Here is a 26595-nt window from a genome sequence, read left to right on the forward strand (position 1 = left end):
AAAACTATAAAAATCTTTGAAGAAAATGTACAAGTATATCTTCACAAACTTGGGGTAAGAAAAAATTTCTTGAAAGGATACAAAAGTCACAAGCTATTTGAAAAAATTAAAAAAGAAATTAATTGATAGATTGGATTTCACCTGCAGGAGAAAGATGTGGCAGGCTACTCCTGTAAAGATTTACAGCCTGTCCTATATGGTCTCTATGAGTCGAGATCGACTCAACGGCAGCAGGTTTGGTTTTTGGTTGGACTTCACCAAAATTTAAAAGTTCTGTCCATCAAAAGACTATTAAGGAAGTGAAAAGTCAAGTCACAGCCTGAAGTAAAATATCCAGAATATATTAAGAAATGTACAAATTAGCAATAAAAAGACAAACAACTTAATTTTTAAAATTGGGCCAAGCATTTAAACAAACACTTCACAAAAGAAGATACACAAATGGCCAATAAGTGTATGAAAAAGTGCTCAATATCATTACTCAAAGGAAAGTACAAATTAGAACTACAATATGATACCACTACACACCCACCAGAATGGTTAAAATTGAAAAGACTGATGATACTAAGCGTTGGGTGTGAAGCAACTGGAACTCCTGTATGTTGCCAGTGAGGGGTATAAAGTGGCCCAGACCCTTTGTAAAATTGCTTGATGTTTTCTCTTAAAGTCAAACATATTCCTACCCTGTATCTCAGTGATTCTACTCATAAGTATATACACAAGAGAAATGGAGAATATGTCACCAAAAAAAAAGACTTGTATGAGAATATTCATATCAGTTTTATTCATTATAGCCCCAAATGGAAACAATCCAAATGTCCATCAACAGGAGAATGAATAAACAAGCTGTGGTAAATTCATTCAGTGGGATATTACTAATTAATAAAAAGGGATGAACTACTGAATGAATTAAATGAAACAATATAGATGGATATTAAAAACATTAAGTTGAGAGAAAGAAGCCAGTCACAAAAGAGTACATACTGTATTATTCCATTTATAGGAAGTTCAAGAACAGGCAAAACTAATTTATGCTGATAGAAGTAAGAATAGTGATTCTTTGGGTGGATATTGACTGGAAAGGTACATGAGGGAACTTTCTGGGATAAAAGAAATCTTGTATATCTTGACCTGGGTAGTGGTCACAAGGGGGTATACATATGTAAAAAAAGAATGAGCTTAAACTTAAGCTTTGTGCAGTTTACTCTATGTAAATTAATCCTCAATAAAGTACTGTTAACAAAACAGCAGCAAAAACATTTTTTTAAACATGGAAGCAAGTACCAGAAGAACCTATCAAAAAGTTTTAAGTGGTAACTAGTGTTCTTCATAAAAAACCATTTAGTACTGTTTAATTTTGCATATATTTGATAGTAAAAATAAAAATGACTTTAAAAAAGTTACCTACCCCAAAATAGTTGAAGAGAAATGCCATTCATTGATAGATACATAGTAAATGCTCTGTAGCAATTTATGATATGAAGGAAAAGAAGAAGGGAAGGAAAAGCAGCAGGGACCCTGTTGATGTGTTTGATATTTTGGTAGCTGTTGTCAAGTTGACTCTGACTCATGACAACCCCATGTACAAAAGAATAACATGTTGCCCAGTCCTGTGCCATCTTCATGATCATTGGCTATTGGTGGTAGACTACTGATAAAAGATTCAAATATTGAAGATTCGCCATCACTGACTAAATAGCTCACAAAATGCTGCCTCTTCTCAACCAATTTTATGCCTTTTTTCCCCCAAAGCATTCCATTATTCATTGTCATGAATACCCAGAATCAAGGTGGTAGTCCCAACCAGCCAGATGAGTTTAGGTGAGCCCCTTCATCTCTACAGGCTTTAGTTTCTTTATTTGAAAAGGAAGTCAGAGACTAGTGGTCTCATATGTCTACTGAATCTCTAAATTGCCAGTATTCTAGAGCCCTGGTGCATCCTGTCCTTCAAAATTTCAGCCTACATTATCCCTTGGGACTTACCAGCTAAAGAAGTTTCACATAAAACGTTTTCCAAGGAGCTATGTCTGCCCTGGCCAACTTCCTTGAGTTTATCCGGGTGGTCTTTTGTGACATATTCTTCGCCCCATTCTTTGGCATCCTTAGGCTGCCTCCACACACCAGAGGGGAGATGGCCCTTGGACTGGATATCTGCCGAGAGGCAAGACTTCAGGTTTTCTTCTGCTTCTGGAGCTGTCGGGTTCACTCCTGAAAAATAACAGTCACTATCTGAGTTTCGGGAGGAAAAATTTGTTACTAAATCTTAACTATAATGCCCCTGTTTGGATACAACTTAACACTGAGGATTAATAGCAGCCTTTCCCAAATATACCAATTAAATATTAACAGTTTCCATAGCTGCAAGGGTAGTAGAGTATATATCTGGTGTCTATAAGCCCTTCTGGGGGCAGTGGTGATTCTGTGGTAGAATTCTCTCCTTCCATGCGAAAAACCCTGGTTCAATTCCCAGTCAGGGCACCTCATGTGCAACCACCACTCATCTGTCGGTAGAGACTTTGCTGAACAAGTTTCAGTGGAGCTTCCAGACTAAGGTGGACTAGGAAGAAAGGCCTGACAATCTACTTCCAAAAATCAGCCAATAAAAAAATCCAATGGATCACAACAGTCTAATCCCATTGTGTTTGGGGTCACCATGAGTTGGGGCCCACTCAACCCGATGGCAGCTAACAACAACAAAATATATCCTTTATTACTATGCACATATAAGTAAGGTGTTTTTTAAAAATGTATAAACTCATAAAATCATATAACTTATTTATAGTAATATGTACTGACTCCGCATATCTGCTTCTTTTCAGGTAAGCACACCAGGTGCTTGGAGTACTATTGGGAAAAAAGTACAGAAACAGGAGGAGAAAGGGAGTCAAAAACAATGTCTTCTTTTGTAATTTGTCCTCCTTGGACCTGATGATGGTAATTTGCAGAAAGGAAAGAGAAAGAGAGGGAGGGAAGAAGGAGGGAAGATGAAAACAATTTATAAAATTCAGATGAATAGTCTACTAAGTAAATGACTGTTAAATTAAATAAACTTTAAACTGTGTGGCCCATGGAAAATTTATGTCATGCTACGTACACCTGTGACTTCTAAGTAAATGTTAATTCACTGGTAACTGAAATGAGTCAGAAAGAACCAAGAATACTGGTTTTGTCTAAAACTTCCCAGACCTTCTTTCTCTTTGGCTTTCATTGAGTAGCTGACCTACTCCAGCACACATCCTGGAAGCGTAGTAACCATGAGGCTGGCTTTACTTTGCCTGGTTTGGGACTGAGGGAGTAGAAACAGGAAAAGTCAAAGAAGAGAATGGGAAGAATTACTGGAAGAAAACTCACATAAGAGTCACTTACCAGGGCCCATCATTCCCTTCACATTACTATCTCCTACATGAAGGGATCTGGATTCTTGGGCTGCAGAGAAAGGAAAACTTTCATTCAGTGTTCATTCTGTTAGCATGGACTGAGCACTTTCTAAGTGCCAGACACTGTTGAAAGAGTTGCAGATTTTATAGTTTAGTGGAGAAGACAGAGAAGTAAAAACAGAAAATTACAGTATTGTGTGGCTAGTGCTATATTCTCACCTGTAAAAGACATAATAGTGGAATTTACCTCATATGATTACTGTAAGAATTCCATCAGTTAATATATGTAAACTACTTAAAATGGTACCTGGCTCACAGTAAGTAATTATTGTTTAACTATGATAGTATTTGCGGTGATGATGATGGTAAAAATGATAACAGCCAGAATGATCCAATTAAAATGTATGTTATACTCTATCACTCCTCTGGGTGGGGCTGGGGACTCCCTGTGTGACAGTGACCATTATCAGATAGCCAGATGGCTCTTTATACAGCTGTTCCTAGAGCCTTGTATCTGGCCATAGGATTTGCACATTCTCCAACCCTTCTTGGCTGGATCTGATGGATTTCATCCTTTTTTTTTTTTAATCCTGCATTGCCTTTCAAATTTAAAGTTCCTAAAACTTGAGGATCAGCAGCGTAGCGGGTTGAATGGTGGTTCCCAAAAGGCATAACCAGGACCTAGTTCCCGGATCCTGTGAATGTGATGTTATTTGGAAAAAGAGTCTTTGCAGATGTAATTAAGTTAAGGATCTTGAGATGAAATCATCCTAAATTACTCAGGAAGGTCCTAAACTCAATGGCAAGTATCCTTACAAGAGACAGAAGAGGAGAAGACACAGACTCACAGGAGAAGGCCATATGAAGACCAAGGGAGAGATTGGAGTCGTGCAACCACATGCCAAGGAATGTCTGGAGCCACCAGGAACTGAAAGAGGCAAGAAAGGACTTCCCTCTAGAGCCTTTAGAGGGACACTGACACCTGGGTATCAGAGGGCCCTACTAACACCTTGATTTCAGATTTCTGGCCTCCAGAATTGTGAGAGAATAAATTTCTGTTGTTTCAAGCCAAGTTAGTAGTAATTTGTTACGGCAGCCACAGGAAACGAATGTACCACTTTATCATTAACAGTGGGTAAGGTAACGTTTTCTGAAAGTTTGGTACTGTCACCATGGGTTTTAATGTAAGTTACCACCAATCATATCCAGAATGTCTTATTGTCGTACATTATTCCCAAATTTCTGCTACTCAGTAGAATAAACTATGAGCACGTCTATTTAGAGAAAAGGTAGGAGGAGTTGGCATGAAACAGCTAATTGAAATCCATTTGGGCACTGGAATCATCTAGATCAGTGGATTCAGCAAATCCTGTGATTATTCCTCTCCCTGAGGGCTGTTACACATTGTCTAAATATGCAAAGTTTCCAATATCAGTAAGTGTAATAATATGCTTTGCAAATACTATAGTTTTTAGAGTTTTAGCTTTGAAAGTGTTTAGCTGCCCTAGAACTGGCGTTGACCTGACTCCACTTTGCAAGCCATCCTGTCCTCTTCTCCAACAAGATACTCCTTTCCTGTCTTGTTCGCCATATCATGGAGCAGAGAAAACATAGCTGCCTGCAGTGAACCTACTCCCCAAACGGATCCAGGGAGCTATACTTGGCTGTGCCAATCAGCCTGTAAAATAACTACTGAAATGGGTAAAAAACTAAAAATAAAAAAGCAAATCTGTACTTTGTAGTTATACCAATTAAAAGTCATTTGATTTAGATTTTGTGTTCTGTTATTCAAGACACATTTATTGTCTATGAATATATGAACAAAATTGTTCCATAAGCTATAACAGTAGAAAACTACTGACCCCATCCTTGAGAAGCTTACCATTGTTTGAGGCATCTTTGAGCCTATCTTTTGGAGATTTTCTACATGAGACCAATAAAAAAGAGGAAAATTCATCTAAACAATTTACTATCTACATTGTCTCTCCCGTGTACAAGGTGGTTTGTTAGACATTGTTGAGGATACAAAGATGTAGCAAACATTTTTTGTTTTTATAAACTGAGTTGAACACAGGTCACTGAACCTCAGACATTCCTTGGAAAGCCAGTTTCTTCTGCATTGCCAGTAGGCCATTTTATAACATCTGTTTTCTCTATCAGGGATGTGGCTGATGAAGGTTTCAGCTCACAGCTCAGGTTTTGCGGAGAAAGAAGATGCAGAATTAGACTGTCAGTAAGGTCACTACTTGACAATTAGGGCTGAAAAAAATCAGACATACAATTTTGTCTATGCTAAGAATACAGCTATTTTAAAAATGTGTATTCAGAGGGACACATATTGAGAAGGAATGTGGAAAATATCAACAACTTATTTGAGTGAATAATTTTTAACATTTCTTACTATGGTTGGTATAGTATTAGTTGTGCAACAAATTATTTTTAATCTACGTGCAATTTAGAAGTACCCAGATTAGTATTTTAAATTTTTTTTTTTTTTAATTGGGTAGACTCTCCTGTTCTCTTAGATACTCAGGATTCTTCTAAATTCTAGTTACAAGAGAAAAAATCTGGGCAATATGCCATTTTCCTTTAATAAGGGGTAAAGAGTTTAAGCCTATACTTACTATTACCCAAGCTTCAGGAATAAAGGAGAGAATGCTTGGCTAATTCACTATGATTTGTGAACTGTACCTTTTTCATATGCCTGAGAAGGCAAAAGGTTTGTGAAGTCTTCATTTGGAAGGACAGGCTCAGGGATATTGATTGAACGGAAAGGACTGCCTTGTGTTGGCACAGGCCCAGCCTGTGACCCGTGTTCTTCTTTTTGAGTTTTCCTAGGGAAGGAAAACAAAGACAAGGCCACTTAGGGTCTTAAAACCTTATGGGTTAGGGGGAGATTCAGTTCAGAACAACTCAAGAGAACATTTCTATGCAACAGCTGTTTTTGTAAATTAAAAATGATCAAATACAAGCAATTCATATCATTCAATGTAATTCATCCCCTATTCTGGAGGAAAACACCCTTTAATATCCAGAAATTACTTTCTAATTGTAATACCTACATTCTTATTTTTCTGTTGCTGGGTTCCCCAATATCAATATCTTTTTTCACTTGTTCGTTTGTTTTAATTTTATTGTGTTTTAGGTGAAAGTTCACAGAGCATGTTAGTTTTTCATTCAAAAATTTTATGCACAAATTGTTTTGTGACATTAGTTGCAATCCCCACAATGTGTCAACACTCTCCCCCTTTCCCTTTCCACCTTGGGTTCTCCGTGTCCATTTGTCCAGTTTTCCTGTCCCTTACTGCCTTCCAAGCTTTGATTTTGGGCAGATGTTGCTCATTTGGTCTTGTATACTTGATTGAACTAAGAAACACATTCCTCACGTGTGTTATTGTTGAAACAGGACCCATACCTCACATCATACACAAAAACTAATTCAAAATGGATCAAAGACCTAAATATAAAACCTAAAATGACAAAGATCATGGAAGAAAAAGTAGGGACAACACTAGGGGTCCTAATACATGGCATAAAGAGAGTACAAACCGTAACTAACAATGCACAAACACCAGAAGATAAATTAGATAAATGAGAGCTCCTAAAAATTGAACACTTAAGCTCACCAAAAGACTTCACCATTAGAGTAAAAAGAGAACCTACAGACTGGGAAAACATTTTGGCCAAGACATATCTGACAAGGCTCTCATAAATACATGCATATGCACGCCCATGTTCATTGCAGCATTATTCACAATAGCAAAAAGATGGAAACAACAGATGAATAGATAAACAAATTATGGTACATACACACAATGGAATACTAAACAACAATAAAGAACAATGATGAATCTGCAAAACGTCTCACAACATGGATAAATCTGGAGGGCATTATGCTGAATGAAATAAGTCAACCGCAAAAGGACAAATATTGTATGAGACCACCGTTATAAAAACTCAAGAAAATGAAGAAAACTAAAGACACAAGAAAAATATTAGTCTAAAGGACTAAAAGCCAACAGGAAAAAAAACCACCTTTGATGGTTACAAGGGAGGGGAGGGGAGGGGTGGGGAGGAAATCACTAACTTGATAGTAGACAACTGTCAGCTCTGGTGAAGGGAAAGACAATACACAATATAGGGGAAGTCAGCACAACTTGATCAAGACAAAGTCATAGAAGCTTTCCAGACACATCCAAACACCTGAGGGACTGACTTTCTGGGGCTGAGGGCTGGGGACCATGGTCTCGGGGGACATGTAGGTCAATTGGCATACATAGTTCATAAAGAAAATGTTCTACATCTCACTCTAGTGAGTAGCGTCTGGGGTCTTAAAAGCTTGCGAGTGGCCGTCTAAGATATATCTATTGGTCCCATCACATTCACAGCAAAGGAAAATGAAGAAAACCAAAGACACAAGAAAAATATTAGTCTAAAGGACTAAAAGACCACATGAACTCAGCCTCCACCAGCCTGAGCCCAGAATTAGATGATGCCCAGCAACCACCACTGACCACTCTGACAAGGATCACAATAGAGGGTCCTGGGCAGAGCAGGAGAAAAGTGTAGAACAAAATTTGAATTCACAAAAAGAGATCAGATTTACTGGTGTGACAGAGACTGGAGGAAGCCCCAAGGCGGTGGCCCCCAGATGCCCTGCTAACTCAGAATCGAAGCCACTCTCCAAGTCCACCTTTCAGCCAAAGATTAGACAGGCCTATAAAACATTTATTTATTTATGTGACAACTCTTATTTCTCTAGGGTATATTTCTAGGAGTGGGATTGCTAGATCATGTGATATTTCTATTTCTAGCTTTTTAAGGAGGCGCCATATTGTTTTCCATAGTGGTTGTACCATTTTGCATTCCCACCAACAGTGCGTAAGAGTTCCAATCTCCCCACAACCTCTCCAACATTTTTTATTTTGTGATTTTTTGATTAGTGCTAGTATTGTCAGGGTGAGATGTTATCTCATTGTAGTTTTGACTTGCATTTCTCTAATGGCTAATGATCGCAAGCATTTTCTCATGTGTCTGTTAGCCGCCTGAATGTCTTCTTGGGTGAAGTGTCTGTTCATATCCTTTGCCCATTTTTTAATTGGGTTATTTGTCTTTTGTTGTTGAGGTGTTGAAGTATTCTACAGATTTTAGAGATGAGAGCCTTGTCAGATATGTCTTGGCCAAAATGTTTTCCCAGTCTGTAGGTTCTCTTTTTACTCTAATGGTGAAGTCTTTTGGTGAGCTTAAGTGTTCAATTTTTAGGAGCTCTCATTTATCTAATTTATCTTCTGGTGTTTGTGCATTGTTAGTTACGGTTTGTACTCTCTTTATGCCATGTATTAGGACCCCTAGTGTTGTCCCTACTTTTTCTTCCATGATCTTTGTCATTTTAGGTTTTATATTTAGGTCTTTGATCCATTTTGAATTAGTTTTTGTGTATGATGTGAGGTATGGGTCCTGTTTCATTTTTTTGCAGACGGACATCCAGTTTTGCCAGCACTGTTTGTTACAAAAACTGTCTTTTCCCCATTCAATGGACTTTGGTCTTTTGTCAAAGATCAGCTGACCACAGGTGAATGGATTTACATCTGGGTTCTCGATTCTGTTCTGTTGGTCTACATGTCAGTTTTTGTACCAGTACCAGGCTGTTTTGACTACAATGGCTGTATAGGAGGTTCTGACATCAGGTAGTGTGAGGCCTCCTACTTTGTTCTTTTTCTTCAATAATGCTTTGCTTATGTGTGGCCACTTTCCTTTGCATATAATGTTGATAATTCGTTTTTCCATCTCCTTAAAGAATGCTGTTGGCATTTGGATTGTGATTGCATTACATCTGCAGATTGCTTTGGGTAGAACTGACATTTTCACAATATGGAGTCTTCCTATCCACAAGCATGGTGTGTTTTTCCATTTATGTAGGTCTCTTTTGGTTTCTTGCAATAGTGTTTTGTACTTTTCTTTGTATAGGTCTTTTAAGTCCTGGGTTAGATTTATTACTAAGTATTTTGGTTTTTTAGGGGCTATTATAAATGGTATTGTTTTCCTGATTTTTTTTGCCAAGTTCTCTTTGCTAGTGTATAGGAATCCAACTGATTTTTGTATGTTGATCTTATATCCTGCTACTCTGCTGAATCTTTCTATTAGTTCCATTAGTTTTCTTGTGGAATCTTTGGGGTTCTCTATGTATAGGATCATATCATCTGCGAATAGGGACAGTTTTATTTCTTCCTTTCCAATCTGAATGCCCTTTATTTCTTTTTCTTGCCTTATTGCTCTAGCTAGGACTTCTAGCACAATGTTAAATACGAGTGGTGATAAAAGGCATCCTTGTCTTGTTCCCATTCTCAGAGGGAACGCTTTCAGCATCTCTACATTGAGAATGATGTTGGCTGTTGGTTTTGTATAAATGCCCTTTATTATGTTGAGGAATCTCCTTTCTATTCTTATTTAACTGAAAGTTTTTATCAGGAATGGGTGTTTGACTTTATCAAATACCTCCTGTGCATCGATTGAGATGATCATGTGATTCTTTTCTTTTGTTCTATTTATGTGGTGGATTACCTTGATTGATTTTCCAATGTTGAACTATCCTTGCATACCTGGTATGAATCCCACTTGGTAGTAGTGTCTTATTTTTTTGATATGATGCTTAATTCTATTGGTTAGAATTCTGTTGAGAAAATTGGCATCCATATTCATGAGATATACTGGTCCTTAATTTTTTTTTTTTTCTAGTGTCTTTGCCTGGCTTTGGCATCAGGGTTATGCTGGCTTCATAGAATAAATTCGGAAGTATCCCTTCTTTTTCTATGCTCTGAAAGAATTTGAGTAGTACTGGCATGAGCTCTCTCTGAATGTTTGGTAGAATTCTCAGGTGAAGCCATCTGGGCCAGAGCTTTTTTCCTTTGGGAGTTTTTTTTATTACCATTCCAATCTCTTCTCTTGTTTGAGTCTGTCCGGATTTTATATCTCAGCTTGTGTTAGTTTAGATAGGTAGTGTGTTTCTAGAAATTTTTCCATTTCCTCTAAGTTCTTAAATTGTCAGAGTACAATTTTTCATAGTATTCTGTTATGATCCTTTTTATTTCAGTTGGGTCTGTTGTAATGTCCCCCATCCCATTTCTTATTTGGGTTATTTGCTTCCTCTCCTGTTTTTCTTTTGTTGGTTTGGCCAGTGGTTTGTTGATTTTGTTGATCTTTCAAAAGAGCCAACTTTTGGTCTCATTGATTCTTTCTATGGTTTTTCTGTTCTCTATTTCATTTATTTCTCCTCTAATCTTTATTATTTAATTTCTTCTAGTGCCTGAGGGCTGCTTTTACTGTTCTATTTCTGTTTGTTTGAGTTGTAGGGATAACGTTTTGATTTGGGCCCATTCTTTTATTTTTGATGTGTGCATTTATTGCTATAAAGTGGCCTCTGAGCACTGCCTTTGGTGTGTCCCATAGGTTTTGGTATTATGTGTTTTCATTCTCATTTGATTCTAGGAATTTTTTCATTCCCTCTTTGATTTCTTCTACTGTCCAGTTGTTTTTAAAACCTGTTGCCATCGAGTAAATTCCAACTCATAAGCAAGTTGTTAATCAGTTTCCATGTATTTGATTTTTTTCCTTGCTCTTACTGCTATTGATTTCTGCTTTTATGGTGCTGTGATCAAAGAGAATGCTTTGTATTATTTCAGTGTTTTGAGTTTTACTGAAGGTTGCTTTGTGGCCTAAAATGTGGTCTATTCTGGAGAATGTTTCATATGCTTTGGAAAAGAATGTATACTTTGCTGCTGTTGAGTGGAGTGTTCTATATAAGTCTATGAGGTCAAGCTGTTTAATTTTGGCCTTTAGATCTTCCATATCTTTGTTGAGTTTCTTTCTAGATATTCTGTCCTTTACCAAGAGTGGTGTGTTGAAGTCTCCTACTATTTTTGTGGAACTGTCTATTTCCTTTTTCAGTGTTGTTGGAGTTTGTTTTATGTATTTTGGAGCCCTGTTGTTGGGTGCATAGATATTTATTAAGGTTATGTCTTCTAGCGGATTGTTCCTTTAATCATTATATATTGTCCTTCCTTGTCTTTTATGGCTGATTTTGCCTTAAAAGCTATTTTATCTGAGATTAATATTGCCACTCTTGCCATTTTTTGGTTACTGTTTGCTTGATATATTTCTTTCCATCCTTTGATTTTTCGAATATTTATGTCTTTGTGTCTAAGTTGTGTCTCTTGTAGACAGTATATTGACGGGTCATGCTTTTTTAGCCATTCTGCCACTCTCTGTCTCTTTACGGGTACATTTAAGTCATTTACATTCAGTGTGATTATCAATAGGTATGAATTTATTGCCGTCATGTTGTTGTGCTTTTTTTGTGGTGCTGACATTTTCTTTGTTCCTCTTACTTTCCTGTGCCAAGTTCCTTTTGTTTGTGGATTTTCTTTTCTTTCATTTTGACAGATTTTGTGTTTACTGAGACTTTAAGTTTTTCTTCTTTTTTATTCTGATGTGTAGGTTAACTTTCTTTGTGATTACCTTGAAATTTACCCTTTATCTTCCTAAGTTTGAACAAGTCTTTTATTAGTTGCTATCTCCTTGACTTCCTCACCATTTGAAAGTTCTATATGTACACTGTTTATTCCCCTTTTTATTGTTCTGACATTGTCGTCATTTACAGATTTCCATCTCTTTTTCCCTGTTTTAAGTCTTTTAGCTTTGTTTTATTATCAAGAGTTCTTTACTTAGGTTGGTATTTGGCTGATGCTGTCCTGTGTCCTAGACTCCAGTTGTTGTCTGATATTGTTCGTTCTCTAGCTGAAGGACTTCCTTTAATATTTCTCTTAAGTTTGGTTTGGTTTTTACAAGTTCGCTTAATTTCTGTTTATCTGGAAATGCCCTAATTTTGCCATCAAATTTGAGAAAGAGTTTTGCAGAATGTATTATTCTTGGTTGGTAGTTTTTTTATTGCAAGGTTTTATATATGCCATCCCATTGCCTTCTTGCCTGCATAGTTTTTGCTGAGTAACCAGAGCTTAGTCTTATTGTTTCCCCTTTGTAAGTGACTTTGTTTTTCTCAAGCTTCTCCCAGGATTCTTTCTTAGTCTTTGGTTTTTGGCAGGTGTGATTATGATATGTCTTGGTGATTTTCTTTTGGGGTCTATTCCATAAGGGGTTTGTTGAGCTTCTTGGATGGTCAGCTTTTCATCTTTCATGATATTTGGGAAGTTTTCTGCCAGCAAATTTTCAACAATCTTTTCTGTGTTTTCCATTTTATTCCCATTGTGGAACTCTGATCACACAAAAATTTTTGCTCTTGATTGTGTCTCACATAATTCTTAGGTTTTCTTAATTTTCATTCATTCTTTTCTCTGATTTTTTCCTCAAAGTAGTGTCCATGGATTTGTCTTCAATCTCACTGATTCTGTCTTCCTTTGTTTCAAATTTGCTCTTAAAACCTCCTACTGAGTTGTCCATTTCTAAATTTTATAGTTTATCTTTTGGATTTTTAGTTGCTGTTCTTTGATTTCTAATTATTTATCTTGACGTTTTGTTCTTTTACATTTTTCCTTAATTCTTCTTTTGCTTTGTCTGTGTTTTCCTTGATTTTGGCTATGTTTTTGTTGGTTTTTTCTGTGTTTTCCATGATTTTGTCTGTTTTTTCCCTTGATTTTGTCTGTTTTCCTTGATCTCTTTCCTAATCTCTTGGAGAGTCCTAAATGTTAGTCTTTTGAATTCCATATCAGGTAGTTCCACTGCCTTTTCTTCTATGCAAAGGTGATCTAATTCTTTATTTTGATCATTTGCTGGAGCCGTCTTGTCCTGCTTTTTTTTATATGTTTGATATTGTTTGCTGTTTCTGAGACATTAAGGTATTATTTATTGATTGATTGTATGTTCATTTGTTTTGTCCTGCTTCTTTGCTTTGTTTTGATATGGCAGGGCAGGTGGGCCAGCTGTGCTTTTCTGCTTGCTTGTCTGTGGGCAAGATAGCTCTTACCACCTTGTCTTGGTGGGCAGGGCAGCAGCAGGCAGGGCGAGCTTGCTTCACTGTACACTGGTTTCACAAGGTATCTGAGGGCATACTGGGTGTGCGCTGTCTGCCTCCTGATGTTGGTCCAGTGATGTAGTAGCATTCATAGCCCCTTGCCAGATAGGCAGGGGTGTCAGATGGGGAGGTGTATGAGCTCACTTCCCTCCATTCAGCAGCTAGCTGAGTGGTGGGAGGAGGACAGTGCAGGCCTGGTGGGGCAACAGGCCTAAGCTGGGGACGCTCTAACCATGGTGGTATGGTGAGGGCCAGTGGGAAGGGGGTGTGGTATGGGGCTAGGTGGAGGGAACAAAGAAAAGAAAAGAGAAAGAAAAAAAGGGGGCAGCTGGCAGGTGGGGGCTGGGTGGACTTGGGGTCCAGCAAGAAGGGGAGGAGGTGGTGTACGGGGCTAGGTGGGAAGTAGAAAGTGGGAGGCTGGTGGGTTTCTAGCTGTGGCGGTACGGTGTAGCCCAGAAGGAAGGTGGGGAGATGGCTTATGGGTCTAGGTGGGAGGGGAAAAAATAAACAAAAATCAATAAATAAACTAAATAAATAAATAAAAATGGCATGGCAGGGGCTGGTGGGTGGGGGCATGTGGGAACTAGGGCAGTGGTGGGCCAGTAGCTCTCTACACATGGCAGTGCAGCAAGGCTCTGTGGAAAAGGGTAGAGGTGGCAAGCAGGACTAGGTGGAAGGGAGAAAGAAAAGGTAGAAAGGGGAAAAAGTAAGAAATAAAAAAATGGCATGGTGGGAACCATCAGGTGGGGGTGGTGTGGGCTCAGGGTAGCAGTGGGCTAGTGCCTCTCTAGCAAAAGCTGCATGGCATGGCATGGCAGGAATGGGTAGAGGTAGGGCATGGGACTAGGTGGGAGGGAGAAAGAAAAGGTTGAATGGGAAAAAATAAATAAAATTAAAAGAAAAAAAATGGCACGCGGGAGTTGGTAGGTGTGGGGCGGTGGGCTGGTAGTTGTCTACCTGCAGCGGGTCTTTTGGGAAAGGGTAGAGGAGGTGTACAGGGATAGGTAGGAGGGAGAAAGAAAGGGAAAAAAGAAAACAAAATGGCATGGCAGGAGCTAGCAGGTGGGGGCATGGCAGACCTGGGCTGGCAACAGACCAGTGTGTTTCTAGCCAAGGTAGTATGTCATAGCTCAGTGGGAAGAGGTAGAGGTGGGGTGCAGGGTGGGTGAAAGGGAGAAAGAAAAGGAAGAAAGGGGAAAAAAAAGAGAAAAAATGGCTCAGGAGGAGCTGGCTGGTGGGGGTAGGGAGGACTCAGGCTGGTGGCAGGCCAGTGTCTCTCTAGCCTCGGTGGCATGGTGTGACCAGGCGGGAAGGGGTAGAAGTGAGCTGTGGGCCAGGTGGGAGGGAGAAAGAAAAGGAGAAGAGGGAATAAAAGAAAAAAATAGCACATCTAGAGCTGGCAGGTGGGGGTGGAGCAGACCTGGGCTGGCTGTGGGCTCGTGTCTCTCTAGCCGAGGTGGCATGGCATAGTGGGAAGGGGTAGAAGTGGAGTACGTGGCTAGATGGGAGGGAGAAAGAAAGTGAATAAAGGGAAAATCATAATAATAAAATAAAAAATATATAAATGGCATGGCTGGATCCAGCAGTTTGGGGCGGGTCAGACCCGGGCTGGCAACAGGCTGGTGTCTCTCTAGTCTTGTCTAGCCCAGGTGGTGCAGCGTGGCCCAGCGGGAAGGGATAAAGGTGAGGTATGGGCTGGGTGGGAGGGAGAAAGAAAAACAGGAAAGGGAAAAAAAACGGTGTGACGGGAGCCGGCATGTGAGGGTGGGGTGGACCCAGGCTGGCAGCCGAGTGATGTCTCTTTAGCCAAGGTGGCTCAGCATGGCCCATCGAGAGGGGTGGAGGCAGTACAAGGGGCAGAAGGGTGAGAGGTGGAAAAGCGTGTTTCTCTGGTTACTGGGTGCTCAGTCTCCTGTTAGGAGCTCTGTGAAGTTGACTTCCCATATTCCCTGTCTAGGGTTGTTGATGGCTGTGCTCCAAGACGGTGATGCTGTGTCATGTTAGTTGGCAGGGGACCTCCACTCCCTGTCTCTCCTCTTTCTCTGTTTTCCTTCAGTTTCTTCTTCCATTCGGTGCTTGATTTAGTTCTTTATCCCTTCATTTGATGCTTAGGGTTCCGGGACTGACATTTGTATCTGTTTTACTTAGTTGTTTTCGTCTTTGCTGCAGAAGGATGGCATGATGCATCTGTCTAGGGCACCATGTTGGTTCCGCCTCCCCTATTATCAATATCTTTATAGAGTTTACAGGGGTGACAATCTGCTTGCAATGATTTACAGTCACTTAATAAAGCAACTGAAAGATACCAGGAAGCAGCAAGTCTTCAAATGAAAACCATAACCCATTCTCCAGGGCCACAGGAATAGTACGCCCATACTTTAATTTTATATTTGATAATATTAAAAACATAATAAAGATCATGTATTTTTAACAGTGAAACTCTACTTGATTTGATTTGGTTGCGACATTGTTTAAGATAAATTTATTTTTAATTATAGAAGTTAAGTAATAGTAGCGTTAGAAAAATTTAGAAAATAAATTTAAAAAAACCACAGTGGTCCCACTATGTTGACACAACAATTATTATTTTAAAATATATCTTTCTAGTTGTTATTTTGTATTTTTTTACAGTTGTAATCAAAGTATCATTTTATATTATTTTTATTTTACTTTAATTATCAAATGAATTTTACCATGTATATAATTACCACCTATTTTTAGTATTAACCACTTTTTAGGCTCTATAACCTCCATCACATGCTGACCCTGTGGAGCACAGTGGCCAGCCAGCTATACTCCAATAGTGGGGAAGGTGTTCTTCGTGCCCGCTGCATAAGCCATTGCCTATGAGTTTATCTGTAGTGAATTTTTTTGTAAGTCACTCACTTGGCTTTAACTTTTCGAGATTCTCTTCGCTTCTCCTGTTGAAGCTGTTCAATTTTCTGCTGCATTTCTTCTTGTTTTGAAGTGATGGCCTGGATCATCGACATGGCATTGCTCAGTTCTTCCTAAGAAATAAGAATAGGTGTGTATTTAAACCGGTACATTGGGATAAGAATGCATAATATAATATCTAGTCCACAGTAGGCTTTTAATACATATTTGTTGAATGAACGAATGATTGAATGAATGAGCGACATCTACTTCTATTGTGGCCTCTAATTTGAACACAAACCAAAACTAAACTCGCTGCCGTCAAGTTGATTCTGACTCATAGCGACCCTATAGGACAGAGCAGAACTGCCCCATAGGGTTTCCAAGGAGTAGCTGGTGGAGTCGAACTGTCGACCTTTTGATTAGCAGCCTGAGCTCTTAACCACTGTGCCACCAGGGCTTCAATTTGAACACTGAGCTCCAGAAAAGTAAAACACAAAATAGGTATTTTTTTCATGATAACTAGTGAGTGGCCAGAGAGGAGATTCTTACATTTGGCTTCTATAGGAAAAATAAATTTTTTCTATTTGTGCAACTAAGACCAAGAATCAGTTTTCAGCAGGGAAATATAAAAGGGGGCTACCTTGAAATAGTTTAATGAATTCTTCATCTCAGTAACTTTTTCTTCCATGGAGCACTTGCAGCTTTTAACCTTCTCTTCCAAAGCATATTCTCCATGTTGAATTCTTGTCAGTTCCTGCATTGCTTCTGTGAAACCAGTTTTCAGTTCAGAGGCCAGGGCCTGCAACTAAATAATGCAGGAAGAGGAAATTCACTTTGCTATAAATTATTGTAAAAGTCATCATTGACCCCTTAAACTTGTCTTTGTTTGAGAAACCAGGCTCTTGGAAATCTACAGACCTTATTTAATGGTATACTAAAATTTGGACAGTTAAGGCAACCTTGACCCCATTCACCTAGGGAAAACGGAGTCTTCTTTATCCAGCACATACTGAAGCTTGATAAGGATAAGAAAGAAAGCAATTAATTAAGTTTACAAGTGTTTCTGCAAACTACTATTTAATCTAAAATCTTTGCTTAAAATGAGATTTACTTGAAAAGCAACATATGCATGTGAAAGACCATGTTGATCCGGGAATTCTTCAGTTCTGTGAAAGAAGAAGGGATGGGTCATGTTCTTGCTGGGTATTATGAGAGGATGAAGAAATTCCGTTCTTTTTCCCTTCAGAAATTAAAGGATTAAAAAGAGTAATAGCTAAGTATACCTGAGAGTCTCTTTGAAAGGGAGGAGATTTTAAGATATTCTTGCATGACATTATAGAAAAGGAGATAATCGCATTTTAAACAGCAGCAGGCTTCAGTCTGTAAGTAAGGCATGGAAATATCTACAATGGCAGGAGCTCAGTATGTTGTTGATAGTCATGTGAATCGTCTTCACTGGTCAAGACTGGCAGTACAGGAGTGCACACACTGGAATTTCATTGTCAACTTCCACATCATGAAAACCAAAAACCAAACCCACTGCTGTTGAGTTGATTCTGACTCATAGCGACCCTATAGGACAGAGTAGAACTGCCCCATAGGGTTTCCAAGGAGCAGCTGGTGGATTCAAACTGGCGATCTTTTTGGTTAGCAGTCAAGCTCTTAACCATCACACCACTAGGGCGCACCATGAAGTAAATGGTGTCAATTATGGAATCAGACAAACCAAGATTCAAATCCTAGTTCCTCCTATAAGGCAAGTTGGTTAACCTCTTTGAAGCAGTTTTCCCATCTACAAAATATCTAGAATAATACTTTTTCACAGGGCCGTCATAAGAATTAAAAGAGTAAACATAGGTAAGGTGCCTACTGGCACAGCACATGCTTGATACATAAAAGGTGTTCAAGAAATTTTCATTTTTCTTCCCCCTTAAGTGGCAAATAAAAAAGTTAAGCACAGATTGAAATGTGGAGAAAATGGAATGCTTCTAAAGTTCGGTTTTATTTATTGAACAAATCAAAAAAGCATTTTCAAGACAGTAAGTTAATAATAACAATAAGGCAATAATAACGTTAATCTTTGCTGACATTTATTTTATACCCTACTAGCAGCGGAACTCTTAGCTTCAGATCTCTCTTTTAAAACAGAGCTTTTGAGAAGGTTTCTTCTGTAATTGAAAATAATCAACCAGTATCCTTGTTTGAAAGGAATGAAAACTGGTATTATTAACATTACTTCAAATGTATATTTCTAAACAATATCTGAATCTGGTCATCTAAATGATCCCAACTTGCAATGGCACCTTCCACTTAAAATGACTTAGTGTCCAACATCACTATTTTGTTTTTTTTTATTGTGTTGTTAGTTTGTATTATTTGTTTTTTTTTAATATAAGGTTTTGTGGTTCACTATGCTTCACAAACAATTTCTTTCTAGGGCTGGTAGTTGGGAGAAATAAGAGGAACTAAAGAGATCATTCTGAGGGAAAAAGCAGAACCTGTCAAGTGTTTGAAGCTGGAAGACATGAAAGTAGCAGGGACTAGGAAACAACATAAGCAATCTGTTTTTCTTTCCAATCATTTTTATTTTTAATTCATCTTAGTTGTGGATTTTGACACTTGTCCTGATTCAGTCATCATGATGGACTATCACCAGATCAACTACTTTCTGATCTGGCAATGTTCATTATGTAAATTCTTCCTCTGTCAACAAAATAAATGAAATTGATGACTGTATAATGTCAAAAGAAAATGTATGCAAGTTTGAAAATTGAAAGAAGGAAACCCTGACATTCACTCAGGTGCTCAAAAGGCCACTTTCAATTGCTGGGAAAAGAAAGGGAACCACTATCTGACAGAAATAGGTTTCATTATCACTGCTCCGTTAGGTGGATGTGTGGAGTTTTCCCCAGGAGCCAAATGACAGCAGCAAAGTCCCAAGGGAAAGGACCTTTCTTCACCTGTAGAAGCCCAACTCTAAAAATTAAGAACTATTGATGTTTTTTCTCTAACAGCCAGGTTAATATAGAGACTCTGAGAATTCTGAAACCATTTTGAGCTATGAGCCCCATTTCCTTCTCAAACATTAGTTTGAGCTGCTGGGATACCTGCCACTGAAGTAACACTATTCCTTTATAAACAGCTTCACAACCACTGACCAGTCAGGGAAGGGAAGCCATCATGAGCACAATCACACACCTGAAACAGTATGTTACTTAAAAGATGCTTGGGCTCTTAATATCTTTAGCTCCTACAGACTGGCTTTCCAATACCAACCTGGCCACTCCCTTGTGAATATAAAATACTCTGAAGATAAGGTCTTAATATCTCTTCCATACACTTTCTTCACCTTTCTTATTTGACAGCCCACAGCCCACCCCAAGGATTAGAAATGGGTGTCTACCTTGTTCTCCAGCGAGTTGAACACGTTCCTCATCTCGTTGATTTTTTCATGAAGCTGTTCTAGAGAGGTTATGATCCCTCCATCCTGCCGCTGGAGGCGGGCTCCCACTGGAGGTAGATTCAGGGAAGACTTGTACTTCGAAGCCTAGGGTACCACAGAGGGCATCTTACGCTCAAAGAAACAGGGGAGAGGAGTCCGAATTCTTCCTATTTCCTGCTCTTAATTCGTTTCTCACTTTTCTTTGCTCTCTTGGCTTCTTAACTCTTCTTAAGATGAATTTTAGTTAGTGTCTTCCAATTTTTTTCACCAAAGACCCCTCAGGTCTCAAACTAAATTTTCATATATTCCAACTTTCTTTTAATGCACAGTCTCCCTTCCTTAGTTTCCATTACCAATGTTAGGTGGCTAATAGGAAGCAGGGGACTAGGCCTGCACCTTAGGAATTCTGCAAAGTCGTAAACATCAAGGTTTGGGAAACCTCCACAAGGCAGGTCAAATTCCCATGACATTTGACTAAAGCCTCTACAAGAGCAAAAGCCCAGATGTTTTGAACTAGAACATGATGGCAAGGATGTTCAGGTAATTACTTTGTTTTGCCCCAAACCATGGTCACTGCAGAAGAAACATGATCCTTCTGCCAGCTTCCATCTTCCTAATTTTAGGTGTCTTTATTAATCCCCAGAAATGTAATGATTTAAATCACAAGTGTGCAGTAAGTAATTTGAACAGTCAAGAGTAAATTTCCCAAATGCACTCCTTTATACCTCCTGCAGAAGTTGACATTAATGTCATTCCTACAGGGCCCTAGTGAAGCTGATATGAGGCTTGGTATGCCGGAAATTTATCTCATTGGTCCCCGGATGCACCACAGGCCTGGTAGAGTTAACTTCTCTGATGGTAGAATATCCATCAATGGCAAAGGGAGAGTGAGGCTGAAACAGGGCTTACGAATCCTAGAAAACTTTCAATGGCAGTTTTGATGATGAAACCTATTACTGTAGGTCTGGTTCCCATCATTTTTCAATTACAAGTCTTTTTGACACATGACTTATTTCTCAAAATTATTTTCATTACAGAGAAAAAGAAAGAAGAAAAAAGAGAATGACCTTAAATCTCATTACTTCAACATAACCATTAATATTTTGGTGTAATTCCTTCTATTTTGTTCTATACATATGAATGTTGACATCTATATGGTTGAAATCACACTACAGATACATTTTGATTCTGCCCCCCGCCTTTGTTGCCTAACATTCTCATAAGCCCTTTCCAATACCCTTCAAAATTTTTTCTAAGTATCTATTTTTAATGGTTATATAATATTCCATCTTACGGGTGTGCCAGAATTTACCTACCTGTTTACTTTTGTTGTAAATTTATATTGTTTGTAATTTTTCAATATTATAAATACTGCTGTCATATAATGCTTTTTACTGAAAGATCTGCATGTATTTCAGAGTATTTCCTGAGGACAAATACCTAAATATGAAATTACTAAGTCAGAGGATGTTGTGTTGTATTGACCTAAAGGGAAATCTATTATATTGAAGGAAAGTAATGTATTCAATTAATTAATAAATATACAAAATATATTTTGACGAGAGGGTTTGAAAAGTTATAATAATATAGCTGCATGATTTTGGAAATATTTTGTATGATATGTAATGTCCTAAATTAGTAGATTTAGAAAAACATGTCTTGGGCAATAAGATATAGAAAACACAAGTAATAAAAGTAGAGGAAGCTGCAGGGTTTGCATTCTTAAGACCACAAGTGAACTAAAAGCACAGCAGGAGTTCACATCATTAGTGTGAGGGTTGGCCTGGGACTCAATAGTGCAGTTACCACGTCTGCTACTTTAGTTGTGGAACCCCCTCCTCATATTAATGGAATCATAATTTTTAAACAATCCATATGAAAGTGAAGTAATCAAGGCTGAAGCAACACAACCTGACTTTGAAAACGAGCTTGAAGTGGACTATGAGAGGGGTATGTACAGTGAGCAAAGGATGAGAGAACAAGGGAACAGGCTTGGGTTCAAATGAAATGGAATATACTGAGCCTGCAAACCTAGCTGTAGTTGGTGTATCCATACTGATTCACCTGTTCTGGTGGTAATTCTACCTGGAACGAACTGAGAGGATAGAGGTAACCCTTTCCTTTGAGACTTGTTCCACATTTCACATCAAAGGATGGAAAAAAAAATTCACTTATTTTAAACTTTTATAGTTTTGGTTTTTTTTTATATTTAACTGTTTAATCCATTTAGGATTTTATTTTGACTAGGGTATGAAGTGAAGATCTCTTCTCCCCCTAAAAAGAAAAACCAGACAATTTTCCCAGCACCTTTTTGGCAAGAGACTGAATGATTCCATCAAACGTCTTGGCTCAAAGCAGTATACACATCTTGCAGATATTCATTTAATATTTATTAAATGTATACTATATGCCAGGCACTATACTTTCTGCTGAGAGTACAACTGAGAGCAAAATGAACTAAGCCCCTGCCCTTGGAGCTTACATTCTAGTGGAGTAGACAGACAATAAGAAAATAAACAAGGTAATATATATTGTAATGTCAGAATAGAATGGGTTATCAAGAAAACGAATAAAGAGGTAAGAGAACGGCTGAAATGTCAGATTTTGCTTCAGATACTTTCCCTTCTAGCATAGATTAGATCCTATTATAGTTAACCCCTCCACATTTCCCTCCTCCCACTTCCTCTTCTTTCTTTACTTCTTTTCTTTCTTCATTTGGTTACATGTTGCTTGGAGTAAACACACTAGGGCCTAGGAAGCATTCTTTTAAAACAGGGTTGGGTTATAATCATAGTATCGCAGAGGTCATACAGACCCACTTCATTCCCACTGCTTCATTTGTTCCACTGTGAACAGATGTATTTGGATTTGTGTTATAATAAAATAATGAGGTCACCTTCTTATAGCTATATTTAGCCAACATTCAGGCAGTGACCTACATAAAATCTTTAATAGACTTTAAATCATACGTGAGTTTAAACATGCACCCATACTCATCAAATGTCATACGCAGGTCAGACATGAACCGGAGAGGTGGGCAGGGAAGGTATTTGGAGGTCTTGGACAAGGGAGACATCCAGTCGGCACTGAGAAAAGACCCACTCCTGCTTCCAGAATTTTGTTCAAGCTGGTCCATCTGTCTGAAATATCCTTCCCTCATATCCACTTACCAAATATCCAATTTGCCCTTAAATGCCTGGTTCAAATCCTCCATTCAATATTAATTCATCCCACCTACTGCCCTCACCCCCCATATCCCAGAGAATTTTATCAATGCCTTTGTTGTAATTCTTTCAACAGTCTACCTTGTACGAGGTATTTATTGTATGTGTTTTCTAGGTTGTGGACACTTAAAAATCAACAAGAATGTCATCTGTTTCATCTCCCATTGGGCCAAGCAGTAGACCTTGCACATGTTAGTAGCTCAATAAATATGACATCAATTGAAATGAGACTCCTTCCTCCATCCTTCCCATTGCCAGTCTAAGTGTAGAAGCAGTATGGCTAAAAAAGTTTTCAGGGTCCTGAGCTGGCTTGCCCTAATTGGGCCCACAGCCATGATCTCTTGCCTGATATTTCTGGGAACTAACTATTAATTTTGCTTGATTGTCACTTAAACTAAACAAGCCTAAACAGCATTTCCCCCACACTGTCTGCTTCTCTGGATTCCTATATTTCCATTCTGAAGACCACTCTTTTTTCTAGTTACTAGGGCTCAATACTTTAGAGCCACCTTCGAAATCACCCTTTCTCCCAACTCCCACCAAGCCTTGTAAATTCTTTCTTCCTTGTCTTTTATTCCAGATGGCACTGCCTTAACTCCAGAGAGGAGCATGGGTTTCCCTAGCCCAAGCTACTTTTATATTACCAATTTTGTCAGAGTAAACGTCCATGATTTTTAAGGACTGGCATTTACTTTAAATTTACAGTGGGAGGATAGAAGCCAAGTAAGTACTATCTTGAGAGCCAAAGCAGCCCAACGTGACCGTTATAGGAAAGATACTATATAATGTTTGGTAGAACTTTTACCTTCCTTGTGAATTAAATTAGCCCCATTGTTAAAAACACACTTTAAAATTTTTTTCTATCACCATATTTGAACGTTTTCAAACGTTAACCCCCTTGCCATTCTCAATTCTCCCTGCTAAAATAGCAAAAATAGATTTTGCTCTCTCCTCTCTGATAGGAATTTTATTGTGCAATGTAATGGCCATAGAAACAGGCAAGAAAAGCAGAGTTTGAGGTGGGGAGATTGCAGTTTGTAAACTGGATAATTCGTCCTTCAATAATCAGTTTCCTCAAAAGTACAATGTGAATGGTGCTCTCTGCTCTGCCTATCTCACAGTCTTGATAAGAGAATAAATTCAATGACATATGCAGAAACACTTGTGAGCTATAAACAACTCTACACATAAAGGATAGTCATTGTTATTATACATGGAAGCAGTCAAAACAATCTATTTATCTTTACCTGGTAAATTTGTGTGGAAGGATTATTCATTGGCATATGTTCATTCTCTCCTGTGGAGAAAAGAGCTTTGTTTAATCAACACAACTCAATCTGTCCCTATCCTCTTCAGATACATACAGGGAATAAGGGAACCTGTAGGATCCTATATCTGTGCCTGCATGACAGGAAACAAATGATTCAAGAAGAACAAAAAAATAAGATGGCATAGGTGGTTTTTATATTCACATCTTAATGACCAAATCATATTTGCCTGATATATTCGATGGCAATGGGTTGTTTTTCTTTTCTTTTTTAATAGCCATGAAATACCTCCCTCATGTACCTGGGGCTGACTGCAGTTTACCTGAAGGGAAAGTTCTAGAGTCAGAAATGCTGCCCAGTTGTCATCCTATTGTTCTCAGGAAGCCTGAATAAAATGTCCCTTACTGTTCCTAGCTCTGATCCTTTCCAAACTTCTGAACTCTGCCCTCCTATCACTACAAAGATCAGCTAAGGGTACCTTGTCCTCCTGGGCAAGAGGGCAGGTAGAAGGGAATTGCCAGTGGAAAGGTTCTGGGAATGATACAGGCAGGAGGAAAACAGTACTGGCAACAGTAAAGACTGGGGGACACCATTCACTACCTAGAGAGAACAAAGATTGGTCTAGAACGTACCTTTCAGAACCACATTTGTTGGCCATGAAGATAAGGAATCCCATGTAAAACACTGAGCCTATTGTTCATCCATTTAGCTACATCTCTGTTGTGTCACATTGTGTGCAATCAACCAGTTTATAGCTGAAAACTCTGGTTGCAAACATCTGGCTGTATGGGTGTGCATACTGTTCTCCTAAGGCATGCTGGTACAGGAAACTCCTCCTTAGAGGAACCAGTCTCAGTGTGCTAAGTTTGTAAATAATACATAACCTCAGTCCAGAACTTATACACACAGAGGTCTGTCCCTAAAAAATCTAGATGCTTTGAGATCACCAAAACTCTTTGCACAAGCTTGAGTAAAGATTATTTAACCCATTTAATACTATGTCCTAGCACTTCGGTGTAATGGGAAAAGCCAGGACTTGGGAACAGAGACCAGGCTCCCAGATCTAAATTTGCCACTTTATAGCTGTGGCTTGACTTCTCTATAACTGTTACCTCATCTGTAAAATGGATATGCTAACAGGACCTACTTATATATGGTTGCCGTAAAAATTAATGAGAAATCACTTATGAATCAGGCTAGCCTAGAAAGATGTTTGATGTTTATTAGTTGAATCTGAATCTTGGATTATTTGAGACGGTCTTAACATTATTGCTAAGAAAAATAAGGTAACTACTCAGACCAGATTATATAGATAGCATTTTCCACTTCTCCAGCACCAAGTCTGTTCTCTTCATGGTCAACATATGATGATAAACTCATTGCTGTGGAGTTGATTTCAACTCATAGAGACCCTATGGGACAGAGTAGAACTGCCCAAGGAGCAGCTGGTGAATTCAAACTGCTGCCCAGCTCTTAACTACTGCACCACCAGGGCTCCGTATGGATAGGGAAATGAAAATAGTCAAGTTAACATATTGTCAAGTTTTGAGATATTGGCAATACCTACATTTCTCGTTTTGTTTTGTTTTTAATTTTATTTTTTCCTATACAAAAATTTATACATACATTGTTATGTGACTCTAATTGCTCTCCCCATACTATAACAGCACACTCCTCCCTTCCACCCATAATTCCCCATGTCCATTCAACCAGCTCCTAACCCTCTCTGCCTTCCCATCTCACCTCCGGACAGAAGCTGCCCATTGAGTCTCTTGTATCTACTTGAGCTAAGAGGCACACTCCTCACGAGTATCACTCTATGTCTCACAGTCCAGTCCAATCCCTGTCTGAAGAGTTGGCCTCAGAAATTGTTTTAGTTCTGGGCTGATAGAGAATCCAGGGGCCAGGCTTTCCGGGGTTCCTCCAGTCTCAGTCAGACCATTAAGTCTGAAGACCTACATTTCTAAAACTACATTTCTTGAATCCTGAATCCTAAGGCAAAACACAGGAAAAATCTAACCTTGCTTTGTTTTGGTTTTTTCCATGGTGCCGGTTGCTTCTTTCCTCCAACTTATTCCTCAACGTTGCATCATCATTGTCTCTGGATCAGGCCACCCCGTCTTCCCTGGACCTGTCGATTGAAATCAAAAGGAACAGATAGCAGATAGAATTGGCAACATAACTGGACTTACTTGATGCGTAAACTTCAAAAATTAAAATGAACACAGCTTTTGAAGGCAACTTGGGGTTTATGTGATTTTAGAAGACTAAAAATGCTAAGTTGAGTAACTATTTTGCTTAAGACTTAAAGGTAAATATCATTTTGTGAATAAGTATGAAATTCATAGTGATAGTAGTTTTCAATATGCTACATTCTCTTTTG

At 38.6% G+C, this 26595-nt stretch overlaps 1 protein-coding gene across 1 annotated transcript in view; it reads right to left on the reverse strand.

Annotated features, from left to right (window-relative positions):
* ARHGEF33 (Rho guanine nucleotide exchange factor 33) overlaps window positions 1-26343 on the reverse strand; it is a 69808-nt gene extending 43465 nt beyond the window's left edge. Inside the window, exons 1-7 of the mRNA XM_004369539.2 lie at window positions 26233-26343; window positions 24192-24241; window positions 16919-17083; window positions 16288-16409; window positions 6069-6211; window positions 3367-3426; window positions 1984-2208 (exon numbers count right to left, since the gene is read on the reverse strand). Coding sequence (XP_004369596.1) covers window positions 1984-2208; window positions 3367-3426; window positions 6069-6211; window positions 16288-16409; window positions 16919-17083; window positions 24192-24241; window positions 26233-26257 — 790 coding nt within the window. The 5' untranslated portion in view covers window positions 26258-26343. The remainder of the gene's footprint in view (window positions 1-1983; window positions 2209-3366; window positions 3427-6068; window positions 6212-16287; window positions 16410-16918; window positions 17084-24191; window positions 24242-26232) is intronic.
* Window positions 26344-26595: the final 252 nt, after the last annotated feature.

Source organism: Trichechus manatus, unplaced genomic scaffold (assembly GCF_000243295.1).
Source record: "Trichechus manatus latirostris isolate Lorelei unplaced genomic scaffold, TriManLat1.0 scaffold00005, whole genome shotgun sequence".
Taxonomy (NCBI): domain Eukaryota; kingdom Metazoa; phylum Chordata; class Mammalia; order Sirenia; family Trichechidae; genus Trichechus; species Trichechus manatus.